Raw genomic sequence first — 16,975 nt, 5'->3', positions numbered from 1 at the left:
CGGTCACCTTCGAGCTTAAGGCCTTTGGTCTTCTCAGGAGCTGGCATTCCACATAAATGTCCAAAAATGAGAGCAGTCCGCCTGGTGTGCCAGGGGTTCCAGCAGCAGCTGCGAGGCCATGGTGTCTCAGTGTTTACAGCCAACACAACGGCCATGTGCTACATAAACAACCAGGGAGGGACATAGTCTTCCCCCTTTTGTCAGGAAGCCATCCATCTCTAGGACTTTTGCATAGCCCACTTGATAAATCTGGTAGCGTCCTTTCTCCCAGGCGTTCGGAACACCTTGGCGCATTGACTCAGCCGGTCTTTCCTGTCTCACAAGTGGTCGATCTGCCCCGATGTAATGCATTCTATTTTCCAGAAGTGGGGATTTTTTCCCCACATAGACCTGTTCACTTACAGCGAGAACAGGACATGCCAGATGTTCTGCTCCTTCCAAGGTCTCTCCCTGAGATCGATCTCGGACACTTTCCTGATGCCGTGGAAGAGCCAACTCCTTTATGCCTTCCCACTGTTCCCGCTGATTCATAGGGTCCTGCCGAAACTCCGCAGGGGCAGAGCGCGCATCATTATGATCATCCAGGCAGCACTGATACACTACGTTGCTCGACCTGTCGATAGCCAACCCAATTACACTGCCACTCCTCCCAGACCTCATAACTCAGGACCACGGCAGGCTTCGCCACCCGGACTTGCAGTCTCTTCACCTCACGGTGTGGCTGCTGCGTGGCTAAACCAGGGTAGCAGGAAGCCTTCCACCTGGTCAACGTACCTGTCCGAGTGGAAGCGTTTCTCCTACAGGTGCGAAACACTTGATCTTACTCCTACTGAGGTCTCCATCCCCTCTATTTTGGACTACCCCTGGCCTAAAACAGCAGGGCCTAGCGGTATCATCGCTGAGGGTACACTTGGCAGCCATCTCTACCTTCCACCCAGGCTAAGGTGGACGTTCCGTGTTCTCACACTGCATGGTTTCGAGGTTCCTCAAGGGCTTGGAGCGCTTATACCCTCAAGTATGCCACCCAGCCCCAACCTGGGACCTCAACCTGGTTTTAACCAGACTTATGTCTCCCCCTTTCGAGCCGTTAGCTACCTGCTCGCTGCTATACCTGTCTTGGAAGACAGCTTTCCTTGTAGCCATTACATCGGCCAGGCGAGTCTCCAGGCTCAGGGCTTTTACAGTGGTTCCGCCGTACACTATGTTCCACAGAGATAAGGTGTAGTAACGACCACACCCGGCTTTCCTCCCTAAGGTGGTTTCAGCCTTTCATGTTAACCACACTCAGCGCAATGGGGGCAACAAAATTGCACTCCCTGGATGTCCGTAGACCGCTCGCATTTTATATTGAGCGGACAAAACCATTTCGTAAACCCCCCCCAACTCTCTGTTGCGATAGCAGACCGAAGGATAGGCCTACCCGTTTCCTCTGAGGATCTCATCTCGGGTGATGGCGTGCATCCGCACTTGTTATGATTTGTCTCATATTTCCCCAAGCCATATCACCGTGCCTTCTACCAGGGCTCAGGCTTCATCTGCCGCCTTACTGGCTCGTGTACCTACCCACAAGATCTGTCGCGCAGCTCCATGGTCCTCAGTCCATACCTTTGCTCGCATTATGCTCTGGTTCAACAGTCAAGAGATGCTGCAGCCTCTGGCTCAGCATTTTTACATTCTGCCACATTTCACTCCGACTCCACCGCCTACATAAGGCTTGGGAATCACCTAACTGGAATGGATATGAGCAGGCACTCGAAGAAGAAAAGATGGTTACTCACCTTTGTAACTGTTGTTCTTCGAGATGTGTTGCTCATATCCATTCCAACCCCACCCTCCTTCCCCACTGTCGGAGTAGCCGGCAAGAAGGAACTGAAGGGTGGCTGAGTCGGCAGGGGTATATATCCGGCGCCATAGTGGTGCCACTCCAGGGGGCGCCCAGCCGACCCACTGAGTGTTGCTAGGGTAAAAATCTTCCTACGAACGTGCACATGGCACGCACACACACCTAACTGGAATGGAGATGAGCAACACATCTCGAAGAACAACAGTTACAAAGGTGAGTAACCGTCTTTTTCTTTTGTTTTTTACAGTGCAAATATCTGTAATTAAAATAATTATGAAGTGAGTACTGTACACTTTGTATTTTGCGTTGTAATTGAAATCAATATGTTTGAAAATTAGAAAACATTAAAAAATCTTTAAATAAATGATATTCTATTAACAACAGCCAGATTAATCACAATCAATTTTTTTAATTGCTTGACAGCCCTAAGACAAATACTTTCCATTGAAATTATTAATAAATATAAATTGAATTTGCCACACCTACATATATAAATGGAGCTCCAGTTCAGGCACCTTGAATGGCCACAACTATGGCAACATATGCATTTTGCATTCTGGAGCCATGAAACCATTTTAAATTTTTTTTTTAAATATCTTTAGTATTATGTTTAACAGATTAGTTTCTCTGTTGTGGATGTAATTTCTGTTTTACAGTTTGCAATGACAGGAATATCAAATTTGTAGTAAAGATTCTTGAGAATAACTGTTAGTATGAGTATTTTGTCATTTCTTAAACTTGAGTACTACCAATGTTCTTTTCTGTAGGAAAGCTTGACATTATTTTTGTATGGTTTTTAATGGTACCTATGAATGAAGGAAAGACCTTTCCATAGTTAATGAAAGTATTGTGATGCCTTCCATGCACAAATCATTTTTAGAGTTTACAAAAAAATAAAAATAACTAAAATAAATCAAACTTGGCATCGATCAAAACCCTGATCAAGAAATTCACTTTTCATAGTGGACTCCTGAGTCCCTGGAAAGCCCCACTGACTTGTAGTACTCATTGAGTCAGTTAAGAGAGAGGATCTTTTTTCTGCAATAAAGATTACAATTCAAGAAATTTTACCTGGAATAAGTTATAAACATTCTAAAATACCATATTGTACAAGTTGGATATGCTTATTTTTACTGACTTTTAAAAAAAAAAACATAGGAGGTGTGATGCTTCAGTGTGTTATGGTATGAATATATGTCTGAAGCGTTACATGTTGAAATAAGGATTTAAATGAACAGGTCAAGCTTTCATGCAAATATTGAATTGTATGTTCTATTTTCATGTGCTGTAGGTCACTTTAAACTAGCGCCTTTTCTATTTGTTATTTAAAATAATACTTCAAAAAACTAAAAATAAATTAAGTACAAAAATGAAAACAATGTGGAGTATTACTGCTGACACTTTACTTGCTTAATGACTGTAATCTGGACATGTTGCACTTGAATATTAAGGCATTAACTCCATATAAAGTAATGCAAATTATAATATACATACGAGCCAGCTGAGTTACATTTCCTTTGAATTTCTTGGGTGGTGCTTTTTAAAATCTCAACTTCAATGTTGAATGAATTCATGGATTTTGTTTTTTTGTTCTATGTATAGTCCCTGATTCAGTAATGAACTTACGCACTTTAAGTCTCAAAGCATGTTTTAAATACTTTGTTGAGTGAAGACCACAATGTAGGTTATGACTGAGACCCTGATTCTCAGCGTGCACTGAGACACAGGCAGATAGACCCCAGTGTAAGTCAGTGAGGCTCTGCACATGTGTAGGGATCTGACCAGTTAGTTTTCTTTGCAGGATCTGAGCCTTAGAGAGCCAATTCAATTTGTGTGGTTGATACATATGTGCTGTGGAGGCTTGATCAAATGTCCACTGGAAAGTATGGAAAGATGACCCAGAGCCCATGGAAATTGATGGGCAAGTTCTATGTACGGTTACAGCTTAGGTTCCTATGACAGAGGGGAAAAGAATTCTGTTCTGCTTCAGATGACGATGACAAACAGATGTCCATGTTTTTAGCTGACACGCAGCCCTCTTTTGATCTCAACAAAGATTCTTTTAACTGCTATTTAAATATACCTCATATCTGTAGTAGTAACTCATCTGTTTGGTTTGTCTTATTTGTTTTTCTTGAACGTTGATTTTTGTGACTTCTTGCTACTATGTAACATTTTGTGAGTTGTTGCAATTGACAAACTTGTCTGAATTTAGCTTAGAACAGAGATTTAGCTGTGTATTTGTTTTTTTGTGGCAACAGGAATATTATTCTTTATGTAAAAATATCTGCCTTACAGGAAAAAGTATTGCTTATTATTTTCTAAGGCACTGATCTTGTCAGTGAGAGATCTGTCTGCATCCAGAGTAGTTTCCACACTGTTCCCTAAGAAGCAATTTAGCCTTAGGGAAAAAGTGCATGTCCTAAGCCGTGGCCAGAGTAAATCCAAAAATATTTTGAATACATTTAAATAAAATGCATTTATTTTATCCTTTCGTTTTTAAAATTACCTATGTGTTTTTATGCCTGTTTTTAACATATTTTAACAGGATGGAGTCAATTAGCCGCTATGCATTGTGTTATGCTTCCTGACCTGTTGGGGCTGGAGAAATTTAGACCTCCTCTTCTTGAGATGCTAGCTCGCAGGTGGCAGGATCGATGCTTGGAGGTAATATTAAGTTGCAAATTGCAAAACAAAGGGTTCTGCATATGTCAAAGAATTTAGGTTCTAAAAAAAATTGTAAGCTGCAAAATTGGATAATGGTTAATATATTTTTAAATAGCAGGTCATCTTTTAAACAGATACCTGGCCTCTCTATATTTTAAACCAGTATTTTGGATTTAAATAGGGAGCTAGAACTGTAGAACTTTATCAAGAGAAATATGAATCTGTGGTTTATCTAACTGGCCACTGGATGTCATCTAAAATACCTGTAAGTAATTTTATTTGGCAGTAGAAAACCCCCTTTCCCTAATCTACAGACCATTTTAACAAATTCATTTGGAGTAGCTGAATTCCAAGCAGTTTATAGGTCTTCTCTTTTATTTAATAAAATAAGTGAAATAAAATGAAATAAAACAATGAGATAACTGACTCTGTGGATATGGAGAAAGCTTTTGATACAGTCTCTCACAGTATTCTTGCCAGCAAGTTAAAAAAGTATGGGCTGGATGATTGGACTATAAGATGGATAGAAATCTGGCTAGATTGTTGGGCTCAATGGGTAGTGATCAACGGTTCGATGTCTGATTGGCAGAGTGCCCCAGGGGTCTGTCCTGCGGCCGGTTTTGTTCACTGTCTTCATTAATGATCTGGATGATGGAATGGTTTGCACCCTCAGCATGTTTGCAGATAACACTAAGCTGGAGGGTGAGGTAGATGTGGTGGAAGGTAAGGATAGGGTACAGAGTGACCTAGATAAATTGGAAGATTGAGCCAAAAGAAATCTGATGAGGTTCAACAAGGACAAGTGTGGAGTCCTGTACTTAGGATGGAAGAATCCCATGCACGGCTACAAGCTGGGGACCGACTGACTGGCTAAGCGTCAGTTCTGCAGAAAAGGATCTGGGGATTACAGTGGACAAGAAGCTGAAAAAGAGTCAACAGTATGCCCTTGTTACCAAGGAGGCTAATGGCATATTGGGCTGCATTAGTAGGAGCATTGCCAGCACATCGAGGGAAGTGATTATTCTCCTCTATTCAGCATTGGTGAGGCCACATCTTTAGTATTGTGTCCAGTTTTGGGCCCCCCACTACAGATGTGGACAAATTGGAGAAAGTCCAGTGGAGAGCAACAAAAATTATTAGGGGGCTGGGGCACATGATTTATGAGGAGAGGCTGAGGGAACTGGGCTTATTTAGTCTGCAGAAGAGCAGAGTGGAGGGGCGGGGATTTGATAGCAACCTTCAACTACCTGAAGGGGAGTTCCAGAGAGGATGGACCTAGGCTGTCTCAGTGGTAGCAGATGACAGAACAAGGAGTAAATGGTCTCAAGCTGCAGGGGGGGAGGTCTAGGTTGGATATTAGGAAAAACTATTTCACTAAAAGGGTTGTGAAGCACTGGAATGGATTACCTATCAAGGTGGTGAAATCTCCATTGTTAGAGGTTTTTTAAGGCCTGCTTGACTAAGCCCTGGTTGGGATGATTTAGTTGGTGTTGGTCCTGCTTTGAGCAGGGGGTTCGACCAGATGACCTCCTGAAGTCTTTTCCAATCCTAATCTTCTATGATTCTAAGTGAATGCACTCTTCAATGTGTCAAGAAGTCAATGAAAGCTAAAAAACTATTAACATTTGTTTAATTTTTTTTTTCATTTAGTTATGGAAATGGACGTAGAATTTAGCTCTATGTAACTGTCAGAGATGATTTTTTTCATTATGTCCCAGAGACCTAAAAACAGTATTTAGGTTCAGGGAGGACATATTCACTGCACCGTATCTTTGTCTGTTTCAAAATGAAACATACTACAATTTCATGTATATTATGTTTAATTTTCTGGTTAGTTTATAAACATTCCTTTGACATTTTAACATCTGTATTTTTTCTTAATTTCTGAGTAACCTACAATGACAAACAGGAAACATAAATGTACTGTATATATTTGAAATATATTTTATCCATTCAGATCTAGAATTTTCTGGAATCTGCTTAAAATCTCATTAAGGACAAAGTTTTCAACTCGATTTCTATTAAGAGGCTGCAAAGTTATTATAATTTTTGGAATACATTTACAATAGTCTGAAAATGGGTTGGCACCACCTATGCTGTTTGGGGGGAGCAGGGGCAGCAGAGGAGTTAATTGTGCAGCTTTAAATGAAAGGAATGAAGAACAGAGGTGTAGAATTTAAGCAGTCTCCAAGTTTAATTGGTATATGCTTTGTGTTATCTGCCTGAAGTATACTTTGTACAAAAGCACTGGTAGATTTGTATATTTCTGAGTAGTTGTCCTATTACTAGATATTATATAACATGTTCGTGTTCCCAGAAAGCACAATCACTTTCAAAGATAACTGCAATTTTCCTCAGCCGCAAAGTTTGGTAGCTAGAACACTTGAGTGAGCTGTCAGGTGTAGACCCTGCTCTGTCAGTGACTTCTTCTTTGACCTTGGGCAAGTGCCTTAACTTCTGTGTCTCAGATACCCCATATGTAAATGTATATGCTGATGCTTACTTTTATTAAATGCTTTGACATCTATGAATGGAAATTTTGCCATTTACATTTAAAATAATATTTTGTATTTGTTGATTTTATAGTATTTTTTTTTCTTTAACATGAAAATCTTCTGAAGATTTCTTCCACTACTATTGCTCAGTTGTCCAGATTATATACTAAATGGGCAAAAGCATATTTAAATTTAATGACTTTTTAAAAAATGTGGTTTTTTAACTTTTTTTCAAACTTTGTTGAAGTTGGAAAAGTATAGAAGAGAATTCTATAGAATTCTCTCTAAGTAGTTCTAGAAAGTCCCAAATTTAATTTTCCTTAAACATCTTTCACAGAAAAGAAGGTCTAATTTCTTAGATCTGTTGCTAAATATCCAAATATCATGCTCTATAAATTCAGGACTTAGTTGTGAGCTCCCTTGTATTCTCCCTTCCCTAACTTGGCCTCCTTAGATTGCTGATCTTTTCATTGGCACGGAAAAGTAGCTACTGTGGGGCTTTATAACTCTTCCTCTGGAAGGCAAGGTGTAGTTAAAGCAGCTATATGACTTGTGCAGCATACCTTCCCAACCTCAGCCCCAGCTAGGGGAAGCAGGGACCGAACTGTAACTTGGTGACATAAGTATGTGATGCCTGAGTTGGGTTTTGTAAATATATCTTTTTAGCTTAGCTCTGCTGTTTGTATTGTAAGAATGTAATGGCTGGATAACTTTCCCATTACCTTTTTAAAATATTTGTAAATCTTATTTGAGAGTTGACCTTGTATGATATTCTGGTTTACTTTATAGGTAAGGGAAGCTGCCCAGGCCTTGCTGTTAGCAGAACTGAGAAGAATTGAACAGGCAGGGCGGAAAGAAACAATTGATGCTTGGGCTCCATATTTACCACAATATATTGACAGTATTATATCACGTGAGTACTCTCCATTTATCCTGAAACTAATTTGTTAAAATATATGACTACGGAAAGTGTATCAACAACAAATATGAATACTGGTACAAAGAGGAAAGCTGTTTTGTTTGTAATATCTGTTATTTAATGAAATCCCAGAATTTAGGTTATTAGCTGTCTGGGCAATCAAACGTTTCTCTTTCTGAATGATCAGCTTCACAATCACAGATTTGTGCTATAAATATTGTCCTGTTAAATTCTGTGATGTTTTGTGTGTGTTTCTCTCTAAAGAAGAAGGAGGAAAAAAGAGAGCATACTACTTCAATGGTCATTTGTTTAAAAAAGCAATAGTTTATTTAGCAAAAGCAGCACTAAAATTTCTTGACCAAAACCTCTCTCTGTATTTATTTACAAGTAGTTTAATGTCAAATGTTGTTTGAAAAAAGGTAAACTGGAGCTAGAGCTGTTGTCTCCTAAATGCTCATGGGCATATACTGTATGTGTCTGAAATACCTGTGCAAGGTTGGTCTGGTCCAGTTCACGTTTGGGGAATGGCTAGTGTTACATTTATATCAATATTTATCCTATGAAATTTCCTAGTGAATTCATTGTTGTAAAACTGGAAGGAAAACCAAATACTAATCCTTCATTCTTTCCCCCGCCTAAGTAAAGTTCAAACAGTTTGTGCTGCCAAGGACATGGTTAACTAGATCATCTTGCTACAATTCAACAGAGTAGGGCTGAATTTAAAAGAAAATATGAAAAATTAGTTATAAGGATGGGAGAGATTTCTCTGATGGTAATTGGATATGTGTTTGTGAGCTGAACAACAGAAGGCTTTGTAACTTCCTCGTTATTTAAATTCAGCTTTTCCATAAATCTGTCCAGTAGCCTTGAATAAATGTAGTTTTTTCTGCTCCTCTTCTTATGCTATCTTTGAATTAATGGCTGGAGCCATGGTTTACCTTCTACTTCTAGACATTACGTTTCAGACTTAGTGCCATGCAGCGTTATAAGACATCAATAAATTAATATTCCAATTTACTTTGAAAGAATATTCATAGATTTATTTTCAACTCAATAAAGTGCAATTTATGTGTTTTAAATATTCCCTCCATAACATTCTCCCCCCCACACACACCTAGAACTATTTCTATAATATTTTCAAAAGCACAGAAATGACTTTAGAAGCCTCAGTACCTTTTGCAGAAGTCACTTAGGAGCCCACATCTTGCTAAAAGTCAACAGAACTTGGATTCCTAAGTGCCTATGGTACTCTGGTAATGAGGTTTGAGTTATTAAATATAAATAAATATAGTTGCTTTAAAAATGTTACCCTTAGAGATGCTGTTTTCCAGTAGAGAGGAGGAAATTCTAATAGTTTAGTTTTCTTAGATATATTGATGAATGCATCTTGGAATACTTTGAAATATTCCATCTTGTATTAATGCTGCATAACAGAAGGAGTTGCACTTTGTCTTTCCTTATATAATAAACCAAGTTTCATGGAACAATTTGTTTAAAAAAACCCCCAAAACTAGTTGTTGTTGTTAAGGCCCAGGTCCTGCAGTCTGATCTACTAATACCCTTGTTTCTACACACATTCCTACTGAAGTACCTGGAGTACTTCCTGACACAAGGGTCCTCCCACTTGGATCAGATTATGGGGTGGGACCTAATTTTGGTGGTGTTGAAAGATGCTACATTGGTGGTCCTGAGAATTAAGTGTTTATCCACTGAATATGTACCATACATATTTTGATAAAGCAAGCTTCTCCATTCTACCCACACATGTGCCTCAGATGTGGAGATCATCAGTAAGAGTAAGAAAGGTAGTTTAGTCTCTGTGATTGTCTCTATTGATACTGCCAGTAAAGGTAGTAGTGTGATATTTATTTGTAACATCTGTTCACTAGAGGCTGTTCTGAGACCACCAAGCCACTTTATTCAAGCTATTGAATAGCCATCTTTATCCCTAATAGAAAACTTTGAAAAATATTCTGTTTTAGATGCAAAATGACTTTATACATTTTAGATTTTGATTTTGGTCCACTCAACGATTATTAATAAATATAAGTTTATGAAAACTGGATTTTCCTAGCTACAATATTTGCTGCTATAACCTATTCCTAATTTAATATTTCTGTAAGATATCAATGATATTTCTACAGCAACTTGTAATTGGGGCCAATGGAGTCTTCAAATTTGATTTTATTGTAAGTTTAGGGGAAATCCCTTAAGCTTCAGTGCTATTTCATTATAGTATTTTATGAAAGATAATATGAATTTGTTGATGTGTCAACTACTTAAAAGGCATTATTTTTGTAAAAACAGTAATAATTTCCTATATTGAAATTGGATTTACAGGTATAGAGTTTAACACATAGGTATAATTTAATTAATTGCTAAAATGTGCAGTAACGTGTGCACCAACATTTATTCTACCCTAATCCTGTGGATGAAGTAGATGAACTAAGAAGTCTTTTTCCTTTTATAATTCTTGTATCAATATTTCACAAAAGATTAGAACAAGAAACAAAGGAGAATCTAATAGAAACTACAGGAAACATGTACGTTGGTCATATTTAATTTCCTGACTTGGAAATCACTAAAATTCATCTGCAGCACCTCTGTGTTCTGTGGTTGGCTCCCACCCAAGTATTGGCTTGGCTGACTTTGCTTACCTTTTGAAATTTGATGAAATCACATTTTAAGATTATATTAATACAGACTTTTTTTATTATTTTGCCTAACTTTTTTACTTAAAAAAAACAAACACCTCCCCTCCCAACAATTCTTTGGAGGTTATATAGGATTTTTTAATCTAAAATTTTAAGTGCTGTTTTTGCTGACCAAGGCTCTTGATAACTTTTTTGAACATATTACTAATAAAAACTATACTGTCTTAATATTTTCTGGGTTTTTTAAATGTTTTTCTAGTGTAATAAAATAGTGAAAAATACACGCAGTTCTCTAAATAGGTACAATAACTCTATACTAAAATAATGAACTCACGTAACCCTTATGAGCTTTTTAGTACATTTATTCATGCTTATCTTCATCATTTAGGCCCCATTCTTGCAAACACTCTGTACCTGGTTAACAATTACAGAGAGTAATCCCACTGAAGTCAAAATAGCTATTGAAATAAACGAGACTACTCATGATATTAAAGATAAGCACATGCAGGGGCAGCTCCGGGCCCCAGCATGCCAAGCGCGTGCTTGGGGCGGCATGCTGCAGGGGGCGCTCTGTCGGTTGCCGGGAGAGCGGCAGGCAGCCAGCCATTGGTGGCATGCCTGTGGAGGGTCCGCTGGTCCTGCGGCTTCGGTGGAAGCACGCCTGAGGGAGCGCCACTGGAGCCATGGGACCGGCGACCGGCAGAGCGCCTCCCGGGGCATGCTTGGAGCGTTGAAATGTCTAGAGCCGCCCCTGAGCACATGCCTAAGCATTTGCCAGATTCAGACCTTGAAGATCACCCAACACTTCACTGTCTAGCTGCTTGTTTGGAAGCAGTAACACTGTGTCTTAAAGGAACTACTCATGACATGTCTCATTTGCCCAGTTTTCAGAGATAGAGGATCTATTTGAATATAATGTAAATATTTGTTTAAATATTAATCTACAGTAATTTTGCCTACTTTTACAGTTTGCCATGTACACAACAATAAATAATTGGCCAGTTCAGAAGTATTTCCTAGTGTTTTGAGTCTGTGACCCTACATTGTGTACAGTAATGCCTAGACATTGGAGGTAGAAGTAGGGACTACACTGGCTGGTAGTTTACCTTCCTTCCTTTTGAAATTATTCCTTGGCTTTTATCATTTTAAGTAAAAACCATAAACAATAGTTTATTTAATTTTTGTTTTAAACATATATTAAGATTCTCTTTAACTTGTTTTTAATACTGAAGGATATCATTGTTTCACTTCCTTCCTCTATATAGAAAGGGTATGTTCACTTTTTTTCCTTCTGTTCTCCCTTCCCCCATCAAAAAAAAAATAGTAATTGGTGCTGGGATTGATGCATTGGAAACTCAGGTCCTCTGTCCATAAAACTAGTACAGCAGTAGCAGTGCCCCCTTGTGTGTGTCATGCCATTATGTCTCAAACCTGACCAGAAGGAACTGTTTCTAGAGATGTGAAGGTTTTTACTTTGACCTCTCTGCTGAGTCTGTCCGTCAGCTTATGATACTGAACACTTTTCTGGTTGAGACTGTATTTTTGACCACCAATTCATTTCACACTGGTTACTGAACAGCCACTGTCTGTCTAGTAGCCAGTTTGGTCACTACCAGCCTGGGCTAGATTTTAACCTGTGAACTGAAGATGAAAGGCTCTACATCCTATTACCAATTCCCTTGAGCCATCTATTTCTTCTTCTCTAGCCTTCCTGCATCCAATATACTATTCTGTTCCTGATGTTGTTTATGTTAGAAATCATCCTCATTATTTTGAAAGTTCTTCCCCTTCTTTGGGGTGCTTTTTTTTTAAAAGGGAGAAAAATTGTAAAGCATGACTGTGGAACTTCATTCTGCTCCTTGAGAACATACCAAGATTCTTCAGAGAGTGTTGTTAATACTTAGGCCTGTTCTACACTACGATTTTAGGTTGAATTTAGCAGCGTTACCTCGATTTAAGCCTGGAGCTGTCCACATGACGAAGCCCTTTCTTTTTTTCCTTGACTTAAAGGGCTCTTAAAATCGATTTGTTTACTCCACCTCCGATGAGGGGATTAGCACTGAAATCGGCCTTTCTGGGTAGAATTTGGGGTAGTGTGGACGCAATTCGACGGTATTGGCCTCTGAGAGCTATCTCAGAGTGCTCCATTGTGACCGCTCTGGACAGTGCTTTCAACTCAGATGCACTGGCCAGGTAGACAGGAAACGGCCCGCGAACTTTTGAATTTCATTTCCCCTTTGGCCAGTGTGGCGAGCTGATCAGCACAGGTGACCATGCAGAGCTCATCAGCATGATGTGCAAATTGCCAGGGCACATTGCCTGGCCCGTACTTTGTGAGAATTCTATGTCCATGTCTATGTCTCATAGACTCATAGACTCTAGGACTGGAAGGGACCTCGAGAGGTCATCGAGTCCAGTCCCCTGCCCTCATGGCAGGACCAAATACTGTCTAGACCATCCCTAATAGATATTTATCTAACCTACTCTTAAATATCTCCAGAGATGGAGATTCCACAACTTCCCTAGGCAATCTATTCCAGTGTTTAACTACCCTGACAGTTAGGAACTTTTTCCTAATGTCCAACCTAAATCTGCCTTGCTGCAGTTTAAGTCCATTGCTTCTTGTTCTATCATTGGAGGCTAAGGTGAACAAGTTTTCTCCCTCCTCCTGATGACACCCTTTTAGATACCTGAAAACTGCTATCATGGCCCCTCTCAGTCTTCTCTTTTCCAAACTAAACAAACCCAATTCCTCCAGCCTTCCTTCATAGGTCATGTTCTCAAGACCTTTCATCATTCTTGTTGCTCTTCTCTGGACCCTCTCCAGTTTCTCCACATCTTTTTTGAAATGCGGTGCCCAGAACTGGACACAATACTCCAGTTGAGGCCTAACCAGCGCAGAGTAAAGCGGAAGAATGACTTCTTGTGTCTTGTTTACAACACACCTGTTAATGCATCCCAGAATCACGTTTGCTTTTTTTGCAACAGTATCACACTGTTGACTCATATTAAGCTTGTGGTCTACTATGACCTCTAGATCTCTTTCTGCCATACTCCTTCCTAGACAGTCTCTTCCCATTCTGTATATGTGAAACTGATTGTTCCTTCCTAGGTGGAGCACTTTGCATTTATCTTTATTGAACTTCATCCTGTTTACCTCAGACCATTTCTCCAATTTGTCCAGATCATTTTGAATTTTGACCCTGTCCTCCAAAGCAGTTGCAATCCCTCCCAGTTTGGTATCGTCCACAAACTTAATAAGCGTACTTTCTATGCCAACATCTAAATCGTTGATGAAGATATTGAACAGAGCCGGTCCCAAAACAGACCCTTGCAGAACCCCACTTGTTATACCTTTCCAGCAGGATTGGGAACCATTAATAACTACTCTCTGAGCACGGTTATCCAGCCAGTTATGCACCCACCTTATAGTAGCCCCACCTAAATTAGTAGCCCTCATCACTCTCATCACCGCGCTGCTGTTGCCTCCTTGCCTGGTTTTGCTTTTGCAGCTTCTGGTTCTGCACTGAAAAAGGGCACAAAACAATTGTCTGCCATTGCTCTGATGGAGGGAGAGGTGACTGATGACATGGCTTACAGGGAATTAAAATCAACGAAAGGGGTGGCTTTGCATCAAGGAGAAACACAAACAACTGTCACACAGAATGGCCCCCTCAAGGATTGAACTCAAAACCCTGGGTTTAGCAGGCCGTTGATTTCACAAAACAAATTGGGTCAATTTCTTATTTTGATCCACTCCATCTATCTTTTACATCTTAGTCTGGCAGCAGACAATTCAGTATGATTGCTAGCCATCATCATCTCCTGGCTGCTCACCAGAAGATGGTGCAATACGACTGCTAGCCATTGTCATCACCTGATTGCTCGGCATAAGATGGGAATGACCTGGCTGAGTCACTCCCATGTCTACCCAGGCGCCCCTGACTGACCTCACTGAGGTCGGCTAATAGAGCACCCAGGAGTATGACGACGATGGTTACCAATCGTAATGCACTGTCTGCTGCCAAAAGGCAATGAGCTGCTGCTGTGTAGCACTGCAATACCGCATCTGCCAGCAGCACCCAGGAGACGTACGGTGACGGTGAGTTGAGCGGGCTCCATGCTTGCCGTGGTATGGTGTCTGCTCAGGTAACCCAGGAAAAAAGGCGCGAAACGATTGTCTGCCATTGCTTTCACGGAAGGAGGGAGGGAAAGGGGGGCCTGATGACATGTACTCAGAACCACCGGCGACACTGTTTTTGCCCCATCAGTCACTGGAATCTCAACCCAGAATTCCAATGGGCAGTGGAGACTGTGAGAACTGTGGGATAGCTACCCACACTTCAACGCTCCAGAAGTCAATGCTAGCTTCGGTACTGTGGACACAATCTGCCGACTTAATGCACTTAGAGCATTTTTGTGTAGGGACACACACAGTCAACTGTATAAAAATGATTTATAAAAAACTGACTTCTATAAATTCAACCTAATTTTATAGTGTAGACATACCATTACTGTCTATTAAAGTAGACATTCCAATAGCTACCATGTGTACTCAGATGAGTAAGTTTGACAGTTTCTCAGATGAGACCCAATATTTTACTTTTGATTCTGGTACATAGTCTTGGCAATTTCAGTCACAAATTAAATTTAAAGAATTATTCTCCCTTCTGTTAATTATCAAAATCTAGTCCTTAAAAGATCTGACAATCTTAGAGCAGAGAAGTCACATCTCCTGTAGTGAGATCTGCTAAGTGGCCACCTGACTACCATTACATAAATTCACTAACCTCTGCATATTGGTCATCCAGTCTTCAGCAAATGCCATTTTTAGGCAGAATTCTTCTCTGCATCTTAGTGTCCAAGGGGAGATGAAAGAAATAAAATATACCTAGTTTTGGATGTCCATATTTAAAGGAGGCAGACTGCTTTAAAGGGTCAGTCGTTGGACCAATCCCATTCAACTTATTAAAAAATGATCTGGAGACAGGGGTAAACTGTGAGGTGGCAAAGTTTGCAGATGATACTAAACTGTTCAAGATAGTTAAGACCAAAGCAGATTCTGAAGAGCTTCAAAAAGATCTCACAAAACTAAGTGATTGGGCAACAAAATAGCACATAAAATTTAATGTGGATAAATGTAAAGTAATGCACATTGGAAAAAATTACCTCAACTATACATACAATATGATGGGGGCTAATTTAGCTACAACTAATCAGGAAAGAGATCTTGGAGTTATCGTGGATAGTTCTCTGAAGATGTCCAGGCAGTGTGCAGCGGCAGTCAAGAAAGCAAAACAGAGTGTTAGGAATCATTAAAAAGGGGATAGAGAATAAGACGGAGAATATCTTATTGACCTTATATAAATCCATGGTACACCAAATCTTGAATACTGTGTACAGATGTGGTCTCCTCAACTCAAAAAAGATATACCGGCATTAGAAAAGCTTCAGAGAAGGGCAACTAAAATGATTAGGGGCTTGTAACGGGTCCCATATGAGGAGAGATTAAAGAGGCTAGGACTTTTCACCTTGGAAGAGAGGAGACTAAGGGGGGATATGATAGAGGTATATAAAATCATGAGTGATGTGGAGAGAGTGAATAAGGAAAAGTTATTTACTTGTTCCCATAATACAAGATCTAGGGGCTACTAAATGAAATTAATGGACAGCAGGTTTAAAACAAATAAAAGGAAGTTCTTCTTCACACAGCACACAGTCAATCTGTGGAACTCCTTGCCGGACAAGATTGTGAAGACTAGAACTATAATAGGGTTTAAAAGAGAACTGGGTAAATTCATGGAGGTTAAGTCTGTTAATGGCTATTAGCCAGGATGGGTAAAGAATGGTGTCTCTAGCCTCTGTTTGTCAGAGAGTGGAGATGGATAGCAGGGGAGAGAACACTTGACCATTACCTGTTAGGAACCTGGCATTGGCTACTGTCGGTAGACAGGATACTGGGCTGGATAGACCTTTGGTCTGACCCAGTATGGCCATTCTTACATTATGTTCTTATGTTGCTTTGAAAATCATATTGTAACAGATCTGGGGACTTATCACAATGAAGAATAGCAAAATTTCATCTGTGCTTACCTCACATTTTTTGAGTTATGAGATCTACAGATCTGGTTCATCTTGGAAACAAGTGGATCATCCAAAGTAGAGAGAGAAGCTGACTTGTAGAGATTTGAATTATCTTTCATTATGGGGAACGTCTAGTGCTCTGCAGTAGGAGAAATTGTGCTTTTTCATCAAAATATATTTAACCCAATCTGTAATTTAGAAAAATGAAATTGAATTATCCTGGTTGTGGAAGTTGTCTTAACTGGAGGGAACTTCAGGAGAATGCCAGGGACCAACAGACTGGGTTTGCCCCAAAGCTGCAAGCAGGCTGAAA

The 16,975-nt window shown here is 39.8% G+C and overlaps 1 protein-coding gene across 5 annotated transcripts in view; it reads left to right on the top strand.

Annotated features, from left to right (window-relative positions):
* Window positions 1-16,975, top strand: part of WDR7 (WD repeat domain 7) — a 351,772-nt gene that overhangs the window by 106,543 nt on the left and 228,254 nt on the right. For all 5 annotated transcript variants that reach the window (XR_004001091.1, XM_030568068.1, XM_030568066.1 and 2 more), the window contains 2 exons: window positions 4,392-4,510; window positions 7,795-7,918. Coding sequence is in view for 4 of the 5 variants with exons in the window: in XM_030568068.1 (XP_030423928.1) it covers window positions 4,392-4,510; window positions 7,795-7,918 (243 nt within the window). In the remaining variant the exon portion in view is untranslated. The remainder of the gene's footprint in view (window positions 1-4,391; window positions 4,511-7,794; window positions 7,919-16,975) is intronic.

This window comes from Gopherus evgoodei, chromosome 6 (genome assembly GCF_007399415.2).
Source record: "Gopherus evgoodei ecotype Sinaloan lineage chromosome 6, rGopEvg1_v1.p, whole genome shotgun sequence".
NCBI lineage: Eukaryota > Metazoa > Chordata > Testudines > Testudinidae > Gopherus > Gopherus evgoodei.
The sequence above is the reverse complement of the archived record's forward strand: the minus strand, read 5'-3'. Positions and strand labels throughout refer to the sequence as shown.